At 36.6% G+C, this 14,867-nt stretch overlaps 1 protein-coding gene across 9 annotated transcripts in view; it reads left to right on the forward strand.

The window, feature by feature from the left end:
- LOC134755979 (guanine nucleotide exchange factor DBS-like) overlaps window positions 1–14,867 on the forward strand; it is a 129,142-nt gene that overhangs the window by 54,452 nt on the left and 59,823 nt on the right. For all 9 annotated transcript variants that reach the window (XR_010129091.1, XR_010129092.1, XM_063692707.1 and 6 more), the window contains exons 8-11: window positions 85–235; window positions 829–983; window positions 1,277–1,447; window positions 1,775–1,906. Coding sequence is in view for 7 of the 9 variants with exons in the window: in XM_063692707.1 (XP_063548777.1) it covers window positions 85–235; window positions 829–983; window positions 1,277–1,447; window positions 1,775–1,906 (609 nt within the window). In the remaining 2 variants the exon portion in view is untranslated. The remainder of the gene's footprint in view (window positions 1–84; window positions 236–828; window positions 984–1,276; window positions 1,448–1,774; window positions 1,907–14,867) is intronic.

Consider the following 14,867-nt stretch of genomic DNA (forward strand, 5'->3'; position numbering starts at 1 on the left):
TGATCAGTGCTTAGACATACGAAGGGTAGAGTTATTTTGTACGTAGTACATATTTTTATGTATTATGTTTTGTTTGTTGTTCAGGCTACTTTAGACAATCATCTGAAGGCAGCGTGTGACATGACCGAGGTTGGAGAAACGGCGAGTAGAGTGGAAAGTTTAATTCAAGAGGCTATTGATTTCGAGAAACTTTGCAACTGTGATCTAGATACTGCTGCATCCGTTATAGACGACGGTACGGGAATATTAATTATTTTTACATATGTGCACACAACAATACGTGGGAGTTACACTCAAATCAAAAGAATAACGACGTTTTTTTGTATAGAAATTCCCATATAAAAAGATTCGTTGTCTAAAGGGGTCCACCCACCCATTATCAGTCCGCCGGACGATATCAGCCTGTCAGTTAGAACAAAAAAATGACAGTTCCGAACAACTGACAGGCCGATATCGTCCGGCGGACTGGTAATGGGTGGGCCCCTTTAGCTAGGTCTTGACTGTATGTGACTCTGAAATGACCTAAGTGTATCGTATATCTATAATTGTACGTTTAGCAAGAGTATGTACGAGTATTATGTATGATTTGACTATGTACGTGAAACACGTACGTAGTCAAATCATAAAACTCCGTTTATTGCGCAAAATTATGTAGAGTTTTATAGCTTACACAAATTTATTTTATTTACTCATCAAGTGATCTATTTAGTGATGAGATTATAAGTGACAAATTTCTGAAGTAATGTTGAGGAACACACACACACAACATAACGTACACACATCACGTAATTTGTTTATTTGTTTTACTCAAAAACTCTTTTCTTGCAGGAGAGAAGCTAATGCAGGACCCTCTAAGTTCAGTAGACCACATAGAGTCCAAGTGCGAGGAACTGCGCCGCACCAGTGCGTTGCTCGCTGACAAGATACAGAAACGGACGCAGCTGCTAAATAAGGCCAGGGAACTTATGGACAGGATAGACAAGGTAACTTGCTCAATGATTTATTATAGACCTTATGCATTTGTAATAAGGTGCAAGATACCCCTCAACTATGTAAACACAATATTGTTCAACAAGCAGTATAGAACACCTATGGACCTAATCCCGCCGCAATACGGTGTAGGATCCCTTCAGCTCTATGGATACAGCTCAGCATGTTGCATTTGATGCAATATTTTTTCTTTACAACTCTTTTCTAAGTATATATGAAACTCTTTGGCCTAGGGAAATGTAATATAATTAAAACGTATTGTCACCACCGAAACGTATTTCACCAGGCCAACGACTGGTGCGCGTCCGGCGTGGAGATCCTGGCCGGCGAGGGCGGCCTTATCGCCGTGGACAAGCTTTTAGAAGACGCGCAGGGCTTCGGCCTCAGCGCGCCCGACCTGTTCCGCGAGGCGCTGCTGCAGTCCGCCACGCAGGAGACCAAGGCGCTAGTAGCACAGGTACCACGCTTCTATCCACTCAGTCATTCATCTGTCGCCACTTCTATGAATTGAACCGCGAATCGACGAAGTTATTTCTGGTTTAATGAGAGTTATCCGCGAATACGAAGCATTTATCAGCCGAATATCTTAGCTGCATAGTATCAAAATCTAAGTCATTCGTTACTGTAAAATTCTTTGAGTATTTGTAGTAGGTACTAGAGTTATGGAAATTTGGAGTTTATTTGACGTAGTGACCTAGTCGTGCAAAAATGTCTGGATTCCATAATCCTCCCGTTTTTCTGGCTACCACTTTTGAATTCCATTTCACAAAAAAATTGTCCCCAGGTGGCCCAAAGGGTAGAAGACGTGTGGCTAATGGCTACAGTGAAGCGAGCGAGCCTTCAGCGTGCGGCAGCCAAGCCTGCGCGGCCCGTGCAGTCCGTGCCTCCGACCACCGTGCCTGTTGTCAACACACAGGTAAAATTTCCAGATTAAATATAGGGAACAAATTTAAAAATTGTCATTCGCTTACTACAGAGAGCATTTTAGGGAAAGGTTTCACGTGAGGCGAGGCGACGCATTTAAAGGATAAACTTTTACCTCCTTTAAGGACCTCTTGCTAACCCATCCATTACTAAAGATATAGATCGAATTATTGGTATCCATGGCGAAGTTTGCTGTATTTTATAGGTAGGTAGTATTGCTGCTAAGCCCGCGCGGCCTGTGCTATGCCTTACATGCTGGTTTATAATACTCAGGTCACTTAAACTAGCATTATAATCTCAAAGTCCTTCATTTTATACAAAGGCATGCTGGAGGCACACCGGCACACCAAGCTGCAAAATTGCATGGCCAATTTATGAATAATGTGTAAATATTCATACCATGTTTTAGAACCCACCAGATTAACCAAAATCAGATTAGGTAGGTCATAGGTACTTCACGACTCTATAAAGCTCATTTTGCTGCTATTTCCACGGTTCATAGCTGTCATCTATCTGATTAAGATTTTAATAGCAGATATTAAACTTCCACGTACTCCCTTAGCTACTATAGCGTCGTGACCGTTATGACATAATATCAACAATAATGCACGGGGCGACAGTTTCGCAACAATAGCTTCGGGTTCGGATCCACTGCTGTGCGCAAAAACTCTCTGATGAACTCACATACGAAATAATGCGTGACCAGGAACTCATAACGGATATTGAGACATCATCAGGGCACGGGAATAAATTGGGACGTTGTATACTTTGATGTTTAGTTACTGTCCTTCCGCGAACGCTTCGGCTGTATAATAAAGTATGTATAAAAATCAAAAAACGATATTCTGCCTCGCTCTTGCATGTGCGAGCGATAGATAACTTATACCTACATAGAGGCAGATAACGAATTTCGTTTTTCGCGGTAGGGTCTCTGATGTAAAAATCTCTAGCCGGTAACATGCTACTTCATTAAGTACTTACTTAATCATACTTTCGTCCCTATAACGTCGCTCGTAAAAACATTATCGCAGATCTAAACGGCCCTATCCATGTGCACCAGATCTAGCCCTTATGGCTAGATCTGGTGCGACGGCTTTCTGCCGCCGCGCCGTTGTATTTGTATGCAAGTGGCAAGTTGTACGGGGACGCGACTCGCATACTACTTAACTACTGTAATTAAGTGAGGTTGAAAGTTGTGAATGTCGTATGCAAGTGATTCTGAGTATGTATTAATATTTAAATGATATGAGCTAGGCTTGAACACTCGCGTTGCATCGTTTTTTTGCAAGTAGGTATCACACATACAAAATTACCCAATCACAAAGGTAACTAGGTACCTTCTTTAAATTTCTTCAGTTTCCGATCTGATGACAAAGAGACCATTTGAAATGAATTAAAAAACCGGTCCAGCCGTTCTCGAAAATGGAAAATCCAGACGAAATGAAAAGTTGAGTAAAAAGGATAATGATTACCGGGAATATCCTAACAAGCTATTTAAAGTTGCCTGTGTAGGCTCTTCAGAGCTCGTGTGACCCGTGTCACTCGATAACAACCCTAAATAACTTCGTTTGTGTTACTGTCCCTATTTCGTTTGTGGTCACGAGTTTCTGAAATAATTTATTATTTTCACCGTTCGTTAGCGTATTTTCTGCGCAAACGTATGAAACAACGTTTGACCCAGTTCCTGATACGGCTGTTTTAATTGAATTTTGCGACAATGGAACACTAAATCATGTTATTTAAACAACGGCAAAACAAAATCAATGAACAAGTATAGGTATAAACAACTCTTGAAATGAGCTATTCATTTGTCAAGAACTTTGTCAAAGCCAAGATTAGTTACAGTGATCGACAAAAGAAAGCATGGAAATAGTCATCGGTTAAAGACGTAGCGTGTCACTCACAGGCTTATGAACTAGCCATATCTCCCGTGTAATATAAACGCAAAAAGGTTATAATCTGTTAGAAAGCTGGGGTCGTATACGCGGAGTCAACGCAACTTTCTTCCTATTCTGGTTATGCTTTACCTTGCTTTTGTAAATGGTCACCTGCACTTTAAGATACGTACATGTAACAAAGCAATATGCATTGGTGGCGCTTTCTATTGATATTTAGGGCTGTGAGGCCCTTAACTGCGTGGTATATGATTGATTGAATTGTTATTAGGTTTCTAGCTTTCTTCACGTACGCTGTTGTTATCAGATACACGTAGGTAAACATCGAATGAAGTTATTGCTAACACTCCTGACATATAATAGTAACTTTGCGTAAAAGTGTTTGGCATCGGTATTGCATTAGGCGTAAAGCGATCATGGTTTGTCTTACTGTAGTCTGTAAGATAAACGACCCAATGTTTGACACCTTAAACTTAATAAACATCAGGTTGTCCTGTTTGTCGCCTTTATAGCCAAACTATAAATTAAAATTAATAGACGACAAAAAAACACATCTTGATTAACTTTATATCTCTTTTATTTTTATTAAATCGCACTACAGTTTTCAGGACAAGTGCAGATTACGAGTCAAGCGCTCATAACGAGCACACAATTATGTCGTGTGTCGTGTATGAGAGCGACCCAAAAATCTAATCCGATGGTTTGGAAAGCGGTAAAATAAAGCACTACATCACACGATAACACGAGCACGCAATATAATTGTCCAAATTGGCAGAAAATTTGAATAAAAGGCCTGAACAGAGTAGGGTCCTTGGGTTATCGGAAATGTTTTGACCGCGGCCACCTTTTAACCGCGATCGATGTTTGAAAATTGACCTTTTTTGTCTTACTTATATGTTTTGGATATTTCGGTATCATTTATTTCCCGAAAAATGCTTAAGCAAATAGAGGTCATATTAGGATGAAAGTGTCAGAAACTGGGTACTGTTTATTATAATGAAAACTCATGATAAACCGTGGCATTTAATAAAATATGCACCATACTTCACCATAGTTGACCATAGTAAATTGCAATTAATAAGATATATAATGCACCTTAATATATTACGATCTCAGAGATGTTGCGGTTGCAAACGAAGATTTAAAAAAACGAAGACTGTACATTTATTGTAAACTATGTGAGGTGTGCAATAAAGAGTATTGTATTGTATTAATTCAACGACTCTGATAAACCTTCAAACAGAAAATATAAAAGTACTCAGTAGGTATAGTCAGTATCAAATAGATAGTGAAGTGACGGACAAAGGGGCCAATTATATCGTAACACACATTAGTGACTATTGAAATAAGGATGTGTACCGATATATTTGACCACTTTAGCCGTCATTACCTATTTGCCGGCTGTACCTCGCGCTTTTATTGATTCGGAAGGCCTATTACACCATAAATGAGTTTATTAATGTGAACAATGAGGCCTGAATATTAGTAATTATTATTATTTTATTTTTTACTCATATAAAATATGAACATTTTATAAAATATGAGCCACCTTTATGTAAATTGACATGTTAAGCTTTATTTAATTCTATATTATCCTTAGCTCATTAATGGGAATTGTATATATAAATGACAATGTATGACTATTACTGAATAAATGATGATATGATATGATATACATAACTTTCTTTCTACGCAAAAACGTAAAGGTCCCCAGGAAATTCTCCATTACCGGTGTATGAAGTTAACTCAAATAAAACTTAGGTTTAATGTGATATAAAAATAAATATATCATATATATATACCTATTATTTATCTAACATTAATATGTATTTAAGTAATAAATAAAACTTCTACGAAACACGCCAACAGGGAATGTTTGTGCCTAATCTAGGTAGTAAATAAAAAGATAAACTCTCTTAGCTTAATGAATTTGATCCATTTATTTGCCCAATTCGGTCTGATATTTCAAACGTCCGCCAGCGGTGTAAAAGGATCGAAGTCAAATAAGAATTTGGCACAGCGGCTGTACTCAATATCATGTTACTGTTTACTTTAGGTATGTTTATCGGTACCATCGATTTGATTGCATAAATGAAAGTTCAAGCTGTTTACCACTTTTGATGCCATAATTAATACTGTTTTTAATTTATTTAGCAACAGCTTTAAAATACTCAGACGTGGCGAGTCGAGTTCAATAGTTTTTTAGGTGCCTACCTATTTATTTTTTACGCAATTTGATACATTGTAATTTTTTTTAATATACCACTGAAATAAGGAATACAAACCGGTAAAAATCGTATACAAATACTGTTAAACGGGTACATTACTAGTACTTCTCATACTAAATATTTACCGGTTGCATTCCCTGCACTGAATATAATTATCGCCCATACTGTTGCATAATGTTGCACCAGGAAGTTTTTCAAAGTCAATATATGTAGTATAACTATTACTATTTACTTTCAACACAATAAATGCGCCTACGAAATACCTAGTCTATGATTACATATTATTAGTTAAGTGGTAAATCGGCAAACCATTTCTATCATAATGCATTACACTGCTACTGTTATGTGGGGTCCTATTTGACTCAATAGAAAGAAAGAAGAAAGAAAGACATTTATTCCATAAAGCACACATACACAGGACAATACAATGAAAGAAAAAAGATGTTTAAAAAAGGGAATATAAAAAAAATAGCAAAAACAAAAACAGAAAAAAAAACAATATAATATCTGACGTGACTTGGCTACGATATGTCCACTTTTCTTAATTTTCCCTAAAGTAGCCATGCCATAGCCACGTCATGACGTCAATTTGTTGAGTCAAATAGGCCCCCTGTGTACTTGACCAGTAACCTGTCATTCTCAATAGTGGATCATTTCTGCATACAGCAGAGCCGTGGGAGTGCCTCTGCAATTACATAGAACCCTGAGGTCAGCAAGTGCATCAAAGGTCGAGCGAGTTTACACACCCAGATCTTTATACATACGAGTACTTTGTTAACACTCAAGCTTTAGTTAGTTTCATCGTAGCGTCTTTGTTTAAAGGAGTAGGTACCTATATACTTTATTGTTTTAAATATTGTTTAAATAAAGAGACTTTCCCTAAAATACAATACTCAATTGACATCATATCGTCAGGTGACAATTGAAACTCACTAATTACCACCGTCCATAGCGATAGTAAACCGTATTAGTACTAAAAAAAGGTTGATTTCTGTTTATTTATGTTTTAGTCACCTGACGATACCTATGTATGATGTAGATATGCATGCAAATCTATATATATGTATATATATAGTATATATTAATATAATTACATTAAATGGGAGTCATGGCATTAAATGTTAAATGGGTGATTTTGAGTGAAAGTTCGCTTGCATGAAACTATTTCCTATAGCCATCAAATAAACTTAGCTAAACGATACGCTGAATGCCACATTACACAAATAAACTTACGAATATTAGAAAAATAATTGAAAACATTGCAATTTGATCTTGGAAATACGAATGTACATATTCCCAATGTTATCTAAAGAAACTCTCAGATTTGCATTTTTATGTGGATTGTGGGTTATTGTTATTGCTAACTTATCCTTTTTACGATGTCCCTTAATAGCATGTAATTTGTCGTATTAAAGTTATTATTAGTAGTAGTAGTAGTAAACAGTTTATTGCACAAAATAAGTACATAACACAGAGAGAATACAGTAAATGTGTACTAATGTGTGTAAAGGCGAACTTATCCCCTTAAGGGATCTCTTCCAGCTTACCTTTAAGTAACTAAAATTATTATTAAACAAAATAGGCACCAATTACAAATGACCTCTCCACGATCACAAGCCACGGAAGAAAGTAGCAATAAAATATTGCGCGCGCGCGGTCCTCTTCCATATGAAACACATAAGTAGCTACTCGTATCGTATAGCACCCACACAATAATCAATTACGAGTACCTAATGGAAAGCGCATTTAAGACCACCGGCGGTCATCAATCGTAGGCTCTTCCATGCGAACTTAGTTTGCCAGCCAGTTGTGTGCGTCTACAACTAAAAAATGTCTATCATGGAAGACATTTTCTTCCCTAGATGTCGGGGCTGGGGTGAAAGTTAAAAAGTTGTTGCATAAGACCTAAGTATTCTAATTTCTAAATGTTCATCTCGGGTATGTCTCGAATGTGTAGCTAGTGTGGTTTCAACCAACAACCTTCACAATGGAGTGGGATGTAACCGAGTGCTGAGTCGCATTAGGTACGTGCGGTCATCTCGAATTTTCGTACAATGCGGACTGCTAGAAAGGTAATCTACGCGCCCATATTTCGCGTATTATAATGCCGGCCATATTTTGACAATGATAGTGTTCAGTGAAAGTTACTCATAACTATTATGACAGGCATGGGCCGCGCAATATCCGTGACCGTATTCGTGATCCGATTAATTGTACGTATATATGTTAAGTCCGTAATTTGTCGCTAATACCTGGCTAATGTGTGCGTTTCTGTTTCGAACGCGGCGAATCGGACCCGATGAGTATTCGCTCTTATACCATGCAGGTTATTTTTCGTAAATGTCCCTATAAACTGTTATTATTTGCGACGTTTTCAACCAAAAGGTACCAGGATATAGCGCCTTAATGACAAGCGACAATAAGTACCCTTTTGGTTGAAAATGGCGCATTTCATCTATAAATAACTGTAGGTTTGATACTGTTATACTAAAAATGTTATTGGTTCATAGTCCACACTAAAAAAGGTAATAGTTATTTGTTATACAAGGGTGCAAAGTTGTATTTTACCCGCGAGTGTTTCAACACACGAGAAGTAAAATACATTTGCGCCCGTGTGTAACACAAAACTTTTCACCTCACTATAGCGAGGAAAGTGCAACATCCACAGGCGTTAGATCATCTTCATCACTGGAATCACTCATTTCTTTACGATATTATAACAGAAAACTCTGGAAGTTGTGTATTTTTACGCGAGCCGGTGAAAAAGGTTTTAAGTAAAAAAATTGTTGACAATGTTGACATTTCTGATGTATGAAATGTCAACGATGCGTTTTGAAATTGCATCGACTCAACTTGTGCGTTCAGAATTATATTTAAGATCATTATAAAAAAACAAACTTCTTATGGAATTTTAAGGTTTATGACTTAAAATCATTCAATAAAGCTAAATTTGGTATTTTTTATTAGATTCTCAAACCATTTATTTAATGATAATTAATATCGAACGAACCATTATCATGAGCGTTTTACGTTTTGTTATCTGTCAAGCTACTTAAACACGCTCCATCCAAGGTCAAATTACTTTCCCCACTAGTGGATAAAACGCGTTTTTCCCCGCTTGTATTGAAGGATAAACGACAACTTTCCGAGCTAGTGAGGGGAAAAATAATAAATAAAGTACCCGTATAACATAAAGATTGCTACAGAGTAAATACTGAAATAAGTCGCGAATAAATTGAACATCTCTTTTATTCTATTAACTAAGTACTTGTAATTACTGTGTTAGTAATTTTAAAACCGAATACATTGTTTATCGCGAGTTTGATTGAACTGTCGTAAGTCCCAGAGAAAACATTTCAATAAAACCTTTTATCTACCGTTAAATAAACCATGAGACATTATTTATTATTATTGTCTTTTAAAATAGTAAATCAGCTTAGCAAGAAGCACGGCACTACGCACGCTATTAAATAGAAACTGACACAACAAATCAACGACTCAGTTCTTGTATTGAACATTGTCTTTGCTATTGGTTAAACAATAAAATGTGCCATTCTCAATCAAAAGGGTACCTATTGTCGGTTGTCAATAAGGCGCTATTCCCATATAGCTTTAATTTGAAATCAACCTTATCGACAAGCGACAATGTGGTACCTTTTGGTTGAAAACGTCACAAATAAAGTATACTTCCCTGTCGGGTACACTATACCCGTTCGTTGTGTCATCTCTGTCAAATTACGGGCATTATTCGTGGTCAGACTTTTATATATGGAAAGGTCATGACCCCCGTATCTATCACCATGAGCTATCTATCATTTTGCTGTTGCACGTTTTACTCAATTTGCGGCTTGGGATATTCGGGATTATTTTATTACGGACACAAAAAATGTCGCAAGGAATGAAAGGACCTTACTAAAAGTAGGTAGTCACAGGCAGTAGATGGAAAACTTCGAAACACATTATAAGTAACGCAGCATTTTCTACAAATTTCAACATATAATTGAAAAATGAAAAGTTTCAGTATATTTCTGTAAGTATACGAGAACTGAACCTATACCTACATGGTTAAACATACTTATATCCAAGTTGTAGATGTTTCGTCATATATCGCAATTTCGTCATATTCTCGCCCAAATAAGGAGAGACCTCATGTGGTTTCGTAAGAGATCCGTAATAAGTTGGATTAATTGGACACCATATTGATCCGAGGTAGCAGTCATAAGGCATCCTGCCTGTTTAAGAGAGCTTTGTCTGGTAGGTATGTTGCCATAAAAAACATCCAAACAAAATTCCATGCCATTTAGTAATGGCTCAAACACATTTAAGAAAAAGGTCTTCTTTGTGGACAATGTAATAAAAGTTAACGACCCGGGTACTACATATAAGTGTATCATGGCTTTCTTATTTGAGTCTCGTCTCGAGTAGTGAAGAAATCCCGCCTGGTAAAGGTGCAGCGTAAAGATAAGCTTTCGATTCTTTTACCTTTGCCTAAAGCAAAGTTGCGGAAGAGTTACGCATACCACACACACATACAATAGAATGTATGTGTGTCCATGATTTAGGACAATTTAGGTTATTTGTAAATACGAGTATGATTGCGTAATCGGAGCTAAGGAATTATGGAGAGTAACTGCTAAATGCTAATTGTTTACTAAGACAAAAATCAATCTACTTAACTAGGTTTCATTTTTAGGAAAGTTTGCTTTCCCCTGACATCAAGCAAGAAACGTAGTAAATATTAAGCTTAACTTTGTGCCGAACAAAGCTGGGTACCGAGATGATTAAATGTTTTAGTTCAAGGAACATAATAATTGCCTCTATAAATTACGTCATTTGGGACGACAATCGCTATTAATTTCACTTTATTAATAAAGGGGCGAAGGTGAGGAGCATAGGTCAATCAAAGATAATAGAGGTCATATTCATTAAATTGTTAAAATTATAGGTCACCTTTCACAACACTAATCATTATAAGGAACACTTACCTAAGTTGTCAAAACAATGGTTATTTCACCCCGTATTGGTTGTAATTTATTTTGAAGCATTTGCAACAAATGTGCACAGTTGCCATAACTTTTAATAGTACCCTTAGACGAAATAATGTATTTTTGTTAAATTATAATAAGCTAAATGCTGTATCTAAACATTGCAGTGGACTTCAGTTAAGGAATCAACAACCTAAATACCTGCAGTGCAGGTTCTGCCGTCACGACAAAAAACAAACGTCATCTCTATGTCAAGGTCTTGTAACATTAAATTGTTTTAGGTCTTGTTGATGTTGTAGTTGTAGAGAATGCTAAATGCCTTTACACTTTAAAATCGTTATCGTTACAATAAGGCAAACGGATATTCGGATGGAGACAAAAAACAGGAGCTGTAAAACCAAGTGGTCACGATCCTCAGTAATGAGGGACCGACAAAGAAGAAGATTCGGTATCCGTTTTGTTTGCTCCGGTTCAATTTGACATAAAGCTCTTTACTGCTCTCCTTCGGTATTTAATAAAGTTTATTTAATAAGTAGTAATCAATCGCGCGTTTTTATTATGGTAATTATAGGCGTGTAGAATACTGGCCAAGCCTAGGAACAGAAGCTTCCCGCTCAGTGGAATGCTGGCATCAAGGCGAAGTGACAGGACTGGACGTGGTAGGCTCAACTGATATTACGTAGGCGTATCTCGCCATCAATTACTGATAAATCTTATTAACGTGTAATTCATGGGTGTACTTATGAAGACTCTAGCTTATTAGAAGGTAATTCAGTAATTCAGTTCAGCTTGCCTGTCTTTCACCTGATATTTCTATATATTTTGCTAACAATTTAACTAACACATCAAACGAATCTGTTTGAAATTATATTCCTTAAAAAAGAATTCACATGTTTTTACTGTTTTAAAATTTAAAACGAATTCCCACACATTCCATCTTCGGCATGTTGAGAGAGTCAAACACAAATAATCACAGTTCCACAAATAGATTGCACATGGTAATTAAGGAACGCTTATAAAATTAACCCTCAAAACGTTGAAGCTCAATCAACACCACTTAATTTAAACAAATCCGGTCAGAAATCTCATCATCAGACATCAAGCTAATCAGTCCAAAATAACATTTTCTTCCTCTGTAATTGAATGCTTTAAATCAACAGTAAAATTTACGACGCAAACGCGATGCATACATGCCATGATATTAAAATGCTGGGCTTTAAAGCCAATTTAGAGACGGCTACAACTACAACAGTAATGTATAAACAGAATAAACATAAAATACCTGTTTTTATTGCTGTTTAAAGCGTAGACAAATTAGACGACTTATAATTTTTACTGTCTGTCATATTTCTCTCAGAATTTCCTCAACGAAACAGTGGTTCTTTAGTTGTAAACTTCTTCCAGCATTCCTTTGTTTGTCTGGCTGGCATCACAAAAATAGGAATGTTAAAAAGCGACACGAACAGAAAACTAAGTAGTGCTTTGTTTCTCGGACCTTTCAAATACACTTCCTGTTTCTTGTTTTCTAGAGTCAAGAGGGCGAGTTTAACTGAATCTGTTTAGTGGGTAATGCAACATTGAAAGCACGTACTGCCTCTTCCATTACGCATTGAATGTTTTGTTGCTACTTCTCTGAATTGATCAGAGTTTTTTTTAACTTATGATGAGGCTGAGAACCTGTATGAGTGCCGATTGGAACTGACATGATGACAGGTTTGGTTTTTGTGGAGTTCATAGTAAATCATGTATTATGTAATACTTGTCGCTTATAATTACACTATTGAGCAGTAAAAACAGAGTACATATGTATATATTATTATTCATACTGTGTTACCACTGCAGGATACCAGAGTGTAGGTTAAATAATGTTCTCTTTTATATTACTGAACACACATAGCTTGGTATAGGGAATAAATCGTCGGTAAGTAAGATGGTACCAATGTATAGGTGTGCTTAGTTTATACTCAATAAAAATATCTATATAACTTTTGAGTTTCCCAAAATAATATCGGTCGAAATAACTTTTATGTTTTACCAATGAACATCTTTTCAAACTTTTACCAAGTTATTCCTTTAACACAAGTCGGGGAATTTATTAAGGCCAACATTTATACGTCTTCCGTAAGCGTCCTGCTTTCCCATTACCGGGAGTTAGTCTTTAATTGGCTTAGGAATCTTAGGATTCCTTCGAGTTCTTGTGGAAATGCATTCTATGTTTTTTTATTTTATTGGTAATATGTAGGCAGTCCGGGCACTTTTTACTTTCTCAGTCGGGTATAACTTAGTAGCTGGCCGCTAAAGATCAAGGAGGACTTTTGAAAATAAGAGTTTTCTAAAAATGAAGTATTTCGGTTAGCCAGGTTGGCCACACAAGTGCTGCCCATGTCATTAAAAGTGCTTCAGGATCATTACACCAGAATCTCGCTACGCTATTCTTACTCACTAGAAATGCTAGGAAGCAGGTTTTAGTCTTATCCATTGCTTGATGGTGCTGGCATACAATCTAATTTAAAATGCCAAAACTTTTTTTTCTTTTACCATTCGTAGAAAAATGGAAAAATAAGCGTTCATAATACAGTAGTACACTCTAGTCTAGTAGAATGCTCCTGAATGGCCTCTGCCTCCGCAAACAAATCGGTGAATTGCAACATTCCACACTCAAGGTGAGCAGTTGAGTACACCGCACAGGTCTTATCTCATATCTTTGAAGTTCATAAAAACCTGATCTTATGTCATGTCCGACAATAGCCTAACATGAGTTTATGCCACTTAATAATGCGTAAATATGAAATAAAACTATGAAAACGGATTATATCGCGTATATTGAATTTATAATACATCCCGACGTTTCGAACCCTTTACAGCGTTCGTGGTCAACGGGTGACTGAGGAAAAATTACAAAGTGCAAAAATACCCACATACTAAAATAATGAACAATCATAGACTATAAACTTTAAGGCTGGTTGTACATGCAAAATCGGTTCATAAGGCTAGTTATACACTACAATTATTTTCAAGTAAAGATATATATATATATATACGCGATAAAAAAAACTACGCCGGCTCCAACCCTACACCACGGACCCGAGAAGATTTAATTCCCTCCTAAATTGTAGGAGGGTATCCCAATATGGAACCGGCAACAAACTCGGCGGGACACATCTTTTCAAAACATACGTAACGTAACGCGTAAATATCTGATGTTAGAGTAATAAAAAACCTTTCCTATTAAGATGACAATTGGTAGCATTTGAGAGCGAACTTTTTGTATACAATATAAATTTTTCATTTTAGGTACCACAAGAATATACCTATTCATATATAAGTAAATTTCCTTGGAAGGATCATGAATAAGTAGGTATTATATTGATATACATATAATTCATCTTATTGGGGCTGCATTTATTGTTACACGCTAAACAAACAAGGTAATTAAAAGCTCATACCTCTAACGCCTGTATAATTGATAACTAATTTTTTTTCCTTGCGTTGACAATATTCCTCGCTATAGAAAACTATAGAACAATATTTTTGTTAAAGAAATTCAGCATCAGCTCTTTATTAACCCAACCAAACACGGCCATGTAACACATACAATACAACCACATATGGTTCCCGACATGGCGCACTATGACAGTTAACGCAAAAGCAAAGTTTCGCAGCTGTTCTTGAAACCCACCCGCGTCCTGGCTTTTTTATACGCCTCGTACTTCATTGTTTACGAACTCTACCACTTTACAGCATCCGGCTTTACAAAAAACTACGGTCTAAGAGAAATAAAGTAGTACATAGTAGTGTATAAACACTTTATTACACAAAACAAGTACCTACATAACACAGAGAGA

This window comes from Cydia strobilella, chromosome 3 (genome assembly GCF_947568885.1).
Source record: "Cydia strobilella chromosome 3, ilCydStro3.1, whole genome shotgun sequence".
In the NCBI taxonomy this organism is placed as follows: domain Eukaryota; kingdom Metazoa; phylum Arthropoda; class Insecta; order Lepidoptera; family Tortricidae; genus Cydia; species Cydia strobilella.